This window comes from Teleopsis dalmanni, chromosome X (genome assembly GCF_002237135.1).
Source record: "Teleopsis dalmanni isolate 2A chromosome X, ASM223713v2, whole genome shotgun sequence".
In the NCBI taxonomy this organism is placed as follows: Eukaryota; Metazoa; Arthropoda; class Insecta; order Diptera; family Diopsidae; genus Teleopsis; species Teleopsis dalmanni.
Window position 1 is genome coordinate 23,202,155 of NC_051848.1, and position 8,648 is coordinate 23,210,802.

The 8,648-nt window shown below is 30.0% G+C and overlaps 1 protein-coding gene across 1 annotated transcript; it reads left to right on the forward strand.

Moving 5' to 3' along the window:
- Positions 1 to 5,178: 5,178 nt before the first annotated feature.
- Positions 5,179 to 6,682, forward strand: LOC119688239. Its single transcript, XM_038102919.1, has 3 exons — positions 5,179 to 5,459; positions 5,526 to 6,316; positions 6,671 to 6,682. The coding sequence occupies exons 1-3, from the start codon at positions 5,249 to 5,251 to the stop codon at positions 6,680 to 6,682; spliced, it is 1,014 nt and encodes a 337-aa protein (XP_037958847.1). The 5' UTR covers positions 5,179 to 5,248.
- Positions 6,683 to 8,648: the final 1,966 nt, after the last annotated feature.

The following is an 8,648-nucleotide window of genomic DNA, read 5'->3' on the forward strand; positions in this document are numbered from 1 at the left end:
ATACGTTCACAACATCTCTTCGTATTATCCTTTAGTCCACGTTATTCCTTCTTTCCTTTTTATATTTCTCTGAGATTGTGTTCTACTATTGGTGTAATGAGAAACGGTCTTGTAGTATTTATCTTGTATAAATATGCTTTCCTCAAATTTATTTTTATATTTATAAAAAAATTAAATATTAATTATAAAATAATATAATTAGTCCTTGCTTTCTTTACGTCTTGTGAGCGTTGAGCTAATTCAGAAACTTTCTGTTCAGCTTGACCGGCAAGTAATGCTTTCATATAAGCCGCACCCGTATTAAAGAAACATTGATCCATTTCACTTTCACTTGAACTGGATTCAGCTTTTCTACATGTATATGATGCTCTCTTACCTACCGAAAGTGGAGGTAAAAGACTTCTCTCCCTTCGTAGAGGCTTCGAATATGGACTCACTTTACTTGGCAATAGTTTGTGATATGTTTGCCTCCTTATAGGATTGTAAACTATATTTTTACTAAGCGAGAAAGTTTTTCGAATCGTTTCTGCTCTCTCAGCTAAATGTCTGGAGTTCATATTTTTTAAATGAATCAGAGTCTCAACCAATTTATCCGATTTGTCAGAATTTATTAATGGCAAACTTTCATCTCGGGAAGCATCTTTGTTACTGTTTATATATTTTTCGTAAAGACGTGCACTGCTAACTTCAGATAATTTTGGATTATTTGATGGTTTTGTAAGCAAATCGTACTTTGTATAGCTTTGCTTATAAGGTGTATGGCTTGCATCAGGGCCAAGATTTCGTTTTTCCATAATATCCACGTATTTGAGTTTTTTCTCAGCCAACGATTTGAGTTCAGATTTTGAACATAATGCCTCTTGCTGTAAGAAAGCATTGAGAGTTTCCTGATCAATTGTCCGTTCAAATTGTTGTGATGATTCCAATTTCAAAGATGGAATCGTTTTGTAATCAAGTTTATTGTTTTGCAAATTGCTTTTGGGTGGAATACTTTTCTGTGGAGTTTTCATCGCATCATATCGCACGGATTTTTCATATGTTCGAAGTTTTCTCATTAGTTCGATGTGTTGTTTGTTTGGTACCTTTTTAGGTTTTCGTTGTGCTTTAACATTGAGTTTGATGTATGGTTTTGGTTTACTCTTTACAATTGAAGGGATTTTCTCTACTCCTTGAGTTAGATCCTTCCCTATAACGTTATACTTGCCGGATTGGCTAACATTGTTTTGCATAATTGAAAAATATTTTTCTACTTCTTGAGTTAGATCCTTTCCTGTAACGCTATACTTGCCAGATTGGCTAACATTGTTTTGCATATTTGAAAAATATTTCGCTACTCCTTGAGTTAGGTCTTTTCCTGTAACGTGATACTTGCTAGATTTGCTAACATTATTTTGCATATTTGAAAGAATTTTTTCCACTGCTTTTTCTAGTTCGCCTTCTGTAATGTTAAACCCAGTAAATTGACGTGATTTGTTGGTTTTATTGGAGTAAATCTTTTTGGCTTTTTCTTTTTCAAAGAAATTCTGTTCTGCAACAATAGGTTTGTTCATTTGACGTGGTTTATTATTCACTGCCGATTTGATTTTGTCTGTAGCTTTTTTCAGTTCATTTTCATCTAGACTTACTTTATTGATCTTATTTGGTAAAGGTTTTCCCAAAGTTTTTTTTTGTTCCTCTCCTGGAACTTTAAACTTAACAGGTAGAATCGGTTTCTTTGTTTTATTTAGTATACATTTTTTCACTCCCTTTTTCAATTTCTGCCCCGGGACTTTAAGTTTAACTGTTTGATTTGGTTTATTTATTTTTTTTGAGACGTTTGTAATCACCGATTTTCTACGTTCCTCTCCTCCAATATTATGCTTAGCTGATTGACTTAATTTTTCAGCTTTTTTCGACCTGTTTTTTTCTACTGATTTTTCAACTTTCTGTTCTGGCGTTTTGTAAACAGAATACTGTCTAGGTTTAATTAAATTACGTGACAGTATTTCTTCAATTGTTTTGATTGGCCTTGAGTGCTTTTCTGGTAATGCCTTAGTTGTAGATGATTGAGATAAGGCTTTCTTCTTACGACATTCTTCTTCATAACGTTGATCAAAGTTTTCAACATCTTCCACTGGTAGAGCATCTTTTGGTATATTTTGCACCCATTTTGCTGTCATTGCAAGTCTATATTTATCAACCTCGTAACGATCCCTTAACATAACAGTGTATGCAGAAAAATAAGAACTTTTGCTTCTGATTACTGAACACATTATTATAATTTTAATTCAAAATATAATTCGAAATGGAAGAATCTTGAAACTAGACTTTTAATTTGATACAGAAACTTTCATCTGGAGAAAAATATTTATAATGGGTTTAATATTTTTGAATTTATTTGTTTTAATTTTTTTTTTCAAAGCTAACTATTTTTATTATTATTTATTATTTTTTTATTCTACTATTTGCTAGCTAGAAATTGCACAAAGCTTTGAGGCTTTGAGACAACTTTTCAAGGTGCCATGGTACATAAGAACGAATGATATCCTCAGGTACCTCAAGATTAATCCGATCAAAAAATACATAAAGGATACAGCCTTGAAGGATACAACTTTTCAATAAATAACTGCGATTATGGATTTAGCTCAACTGTGAATATACTGAAGAGTATAAGAGAATGTCTTCTATTTATAAAAATCTTTAAGTTCAAAGCAACTGCAATCATAGTTCCAAAATGAGAATGAAATCCATAATCCTTAACAAGTCAACAATAATGGAATTGCTATGAATGATTTATTTCATTAAGGACGTTCGTCAACAACCTAATATAATACGTAATTGAACAACCTAATATAATACGTAATAATTCCCGTTTAAGTCGTTATATTTCTACGTATCTGTATAAATTTCAATCGTGTATTTCTTATTAGGTTTGCTTGAAACAAAGTACATATATGAATATCATATCTTAAGATTATTGCATATAGTACATTTATGACTACATTAGGGTTTTTTTAATTACTTTGATTAAATTACATTACATTAAATGCTTATAAGAATAAATATTAATATTAATAAAAAAAATATGAAAATTTGAAATGTAAGCATCATAATTGATGCTGACTGGGTAAATATATAAGAGAATTAATTCAATTTATAAACAAAAATAATACGACTTTTTAACTATTTATGGACAAATTAATATTAGTGAGCTTAATATAGATATTCATAAAACAATTTATGGTTTTTATATTGTGGCTACAATCCAACATGTTGATTTGCCGAAGCACTTGATTGTGCAGTAAAATTTGCAGAAAAAATCTCAGTACATTTCTATTACATTTCGTCTGTCCTTTTTAGCAGTAGCAGCCACGAATTTTTGCCGCTAGTTGTGCGGGGTAGTTAGCCGTACATTCATACATTGGAAGTGTGTTCGATTATGTTTGATCACTGCGTAAACATGCATGTTTCTGAGTACAGACTCTTTTGTTATATAAAAGTTGGTTTGATGTTATGAAAAGTATGTGAAAAGTATTTTCAAAAATCACAGCAATTCAAACCCTGGTGAAAAGTTGTTTATTCCATATTGCTTTCAAATTAAACTTATATATATATACATAAATTTGACCCACACTCAAGTGCTAAAAAATGTGACAGCACATCGTTACAATAACAATGTATACAACGTTGTGACGTTTAATATTAAGTACATTCTTAATGTACTCAATCGTTTAAATTTCGTTTAATGTATACCTTTTAATTCTATAAAATATTAAAATTTCTTTGAAACACTTTAATCAAAACAAAGAAACATATTATTTTAATATGATATACAGTCGAACTTCCATAACTCGAAGTACCATTTCGTAAAGAAAAGGTTCGACTTATGTCGACGTCGAATTAAAGTTTTTTTTTGTGATTGTAAGTAATTTGTTTTTCAAACCTAGTTGCACTCTTTTATCTTTTAATTATAGAAAACACGAATTACAAAAGTTCGCGTTATAGACGTTTGACTGTATATTTCATTCAAACTATCAATCTAACTACAAATTATTATTATAAATCATAGACTACAACCATAAACCACAGACTAAGACCACCTCTAAAACAATATTTATAATGCTTAGGCCTATGTTATGTAGAGTGTCACGAGCACGTCAAAATTGGTTCTTTCAAACTACGATGAAAATGTATGTTATGCAGAGTGTCACATCAGTTTGTCAATTTTAAATTTTAAACGAAATATATACACACATACATACAACGTGGTTTGACTGAGTGACGAGACACAAGTAATCTATCATGACCGAATTTTAACCGAAATTATTCATTTCTCTCACACTCAGTTTTTCATTTGTATTGAAAGCAATAACAATTTTATTTTGATGTGCCGTGACACTATACATAACATGGGTCTGACAGAACCGACATACTCAAAAAATTAACCGAAGTATGCGTTGAAAAAAAGTATTTGGACATGGCCCATGAGGGTGATGTCCCCTTTTTTACTAAACCACATATTATTGAACTTTATTCATATAGTATAGCAGATCAGCTGATTTTTCACAGCACAACTCAAAAATTACTACATATATGACATTCAACTTATTTTTTACATATTAATAATACATGCATCGGTGTCAATATTTTTCCTACATATATATATATATATATGTATATTATATACATACCTATATTCGTTTATATGTGAGTATATACTTTTTCAACAACTCATATTCTGCATAAGATATATTCTTTTTGCTTTGCATGTTAATTTTTAAGCGATACGTGTTCTATTCGATCATTCATGATAGATACATTCTATTATACCATATTGTATTTGCAAAATGATATCTTACTTAGCGCTGGATTTATATTCTTTAGAAATATTTTATTTACTTTGGTTATGTATATTATTTTTTCTTTAGGTATCATAGTGATATTCATATGAATATAAGGCACTGAAATAATTAGTTAGAAGCTATTTAACTTATATCCCATATAAGATACAATGTGCCATTATAGCCTGGACTTATTGCTATTTTCCATTTGATTTAACAAAATGTTAATCATATTAAGTTGTACACATAACAACATATAATATGATTATGTATTTGCAAACAAATTATAAATAAGTCTAAAATTATTATGCTCAATTAAAGCTAAGTGGCAACTTTAAAAAAATTTATCGAATCCTTTTTTAACGAAGCGCTTTAAACGCGTAATTGACTCTTCTTCAAACGGTAGAAATTTTGTGAGTTGTGTTAAAATGTCTAACGAGGTGGAAGATTCAAATGCAGATGCTGAACTGCAAAATAAGTGTGCTGAGAATGGCATGAAGACCAGTCCAGTAACTGATGCAAGCCGAGGTAGACTTACCAAGAAGTGGCGTGCCATTTTTAGTGGAACTATGCCAGACACGCCCACCAATCGAAACAAACGGTACTACAAAGCACCAACAGATGCTGACAAAATAGAGGGCAAGTATAAGCGTACTTACAGACGCACAATTGATATTACTAAACCTTTTTGTGCCACTAAAATAGGGGATACAAAAAAACGCGAAGATAGCGCACAAAAAGTTTTGCCAGTAACCGTAACTGATATAAAACCTATTGAAAGTAGTGACGAAGAAGCAGAAGCTGCCGATCGTGATGTACCGGTACGCGAGCGTACCACACGTTCTGTGTCTGTAACTAAGAGCTACATACCTGTGCCCGTAGTAGCAGCAGCTAAAAAAGATGTTGACACAATCATCGAAGAACAATCACAAGTAGAGCCTGCTGTGCGTCAACGTTCAACAGTTTCCTTCGATGAAGAACCAATTATGTCATTTGCGCCAGTTTCACACCATATTGATATATACTCTAAATTTGAGAAAAAACAATTTGACACAACTAAAGCCAAACAATATCCAGTTGGAGATTTTAAAACCTCACAACTTGTGACCCCAACTACTGGCTACGGTTCAAAATATGCTTCGCCCTTAAGTCTTGGTACTGCATACCTTTTAGATGGCACACCGTCGTTATTGTCAGGAAAAACGAACGCTTATTATAATGAACAAAGTGATGACACAGATTCATACGACAGGCCGTTTTTAAGTAACTTTGCACGTACTTTGGATCGCTTGAAGTCTTCACATGTGCATCACATTTCTGGCGACAAATACAGTGGTGGTCCACGTCCACGTAAGTTAATGGTACATGAGAAACGCCGACGTCCTTCGATCATTGAACCACGTGTTGAACGTTTCACAGCAATAGATAGGAAGTACCTTATCCGCCGGAACTTATTGATCACGTTAATTGCTTTGACGTTCATTGTTTTTATATATGTGTTTTTTCTTTAATTAAATATAATTTTCTAACGTTTATTTTATAATAATCAGTTAATTCAAATTAATAAATTTAAATGCATTAATAAAGCCCTACAAAATAATTTAGTTATGTTTTATTTATATTAACTTGATTGATTTTTATAATTTATGTTAATGTATTTTTATATTTTTGTATATAACTAACCTTAATATTAATGGCTAAAGATCGATAGAGGGGTTGGAATTAAAGTATATATTTGCCTTTAAGAAGGAAATCCATAATAAAAGTATATGGTTATTCCTGTGTATTACTGTATGTGCTTTATTTATGATACTTTATTAATATATATTTATTCCATAATATAATGTTAGAGGCAATTATAAAAATTATTAGATTATATATATACCACATATATATATATATATATATATATATATAGTATATTTTTTTTGGTACAATTTTATAACAATTAATTCGAAATTGAAGATTTAGGTAAAAAAATGAATTAGTCTTTGTGATAAATCGTATATTCGATTGCAAGCTAAAAAAATATTCATTCTTACAGTACATCACATATTACTCAGTTGACTATCTAGGGAAGAAACTGAATCCAATGATTCCAAACGAGTAGTAAACAAAATGAATATTCGTCGAGGAATTGAAAATATTTTCTAAGTCCTAAGAATGTTTGTCCTCATTATTTTGAAAATCAATTTCATCTACCAACTCATCTAGAAATAATTTCGTATTATTTGTGGCAAATAAAGTTTTGAGAGTTTTATGTTTTATGCTGGAAAAATAAAATTACTTCATCTTCTGTGTCAGAATAAGCAGTTAATAGTACGTCTTGAATTCACTTGGGGGAATATCAAGAAGACGTCATACTTTCAATAGAATTTCAAGTACTCTAAAGTCACATTAGATCTCATGATGAAATACTTTCAAAATTATTTCTAGTGACTTTCTCATATAAACACTTAAACACTTAACACGCTTGCTTCCCTCCATTGTAGAATAATAATCCTAAAAATTCGTTTCTTCCCATATAACAGATTATCAAATTCGAAATACTGCAATTCAATTCTGTCCCCAGTTTGATCACAAAGGGGCGGATGAGATACACATGTTTTTTCACTTCGCCTTTAATTTTATTTCATTTTTATATTTCATTTGATTAAAAATATTTGTTAATTTTAGTTTTTGTAATTATTTTTGATACTATTTATAATAGTTTATAATTGTTTATTGTCATTCGCAATCATTTGTTTAATAAAAAAATATATTTCCTAAGAATGCATTCTGACATTTTCAAATAAATTAAAATTTCCTACGTCACATCTATTCTTGACGCTATTGACGGACCAAATAAATAAGATGCATTCTTCTTAAACATTATTTAAATTATTTTTAATAACGTTATTTAATTTTAAAATTGCTTGTATAATAAAATAGCATAGACGATGAATCAACACACGTCATCTGTCTAGTTCTCTGTGTTCCACAAAATATTAGAGTTAATAATTATAAAAATATTTTGAAATTTCTGATTCATTCCATGTAAAAAAATTTTATATTATTTTATTATTTTTTTTGGCGATTTATATACAACTTTAGAACATTACGTGATTTTAACAATAATAATGTACTCATATGCATAGACACTCTTACTCAGTACATGTGGGGCAACGTGGGGACCCATAAATTCGCAGTCTACTCAACAAATGCAATAAAAAAATATATAATTATTTTATAAGCCGAACTTACTGGGATTATCTGTAATATTACCCAGATTGGAGTGGAATACGGTAAGGTACTCGGAAATATGGTCACCTCTTCGGTACACCATGTGTTTTTGAATCACAATTATTTAATATGAAAATTCATACTAAAAGTGTAATCATACCACATATGTTTTTTTTAGGGAATTTTACAACTTTATATCAGCATTTTTAAAATCTTGCATGTAAGTTTATAAAATATACATTTGCTATGTTCCAGAACTAATGAATTTGCTTCTTAAGAAATTCATTTAAATAAGTATCTTCCTATCTATTTTATGCTGGCCGTCTGTCCGTCCATTTCCAAATTATCACATGAAATAATGTTCGATTGCATATAAACTGAAACTAATCGGACTCAATATGATAACTACTACTAAATTGGCAATATTTTCTATATTATACTATTTTAAAATATAGATTATTATACAAGTCACACGTATTCGTGATGAAAGTATCTAAAATCAATCAAGTTAATATAAAAACCAATTAAGCTAAATATTTTGTAGGGCTTTATTAAAATTTGTAAATTATAGTTTATGTTTTTTAAAAATAATGAAACATCTTATTA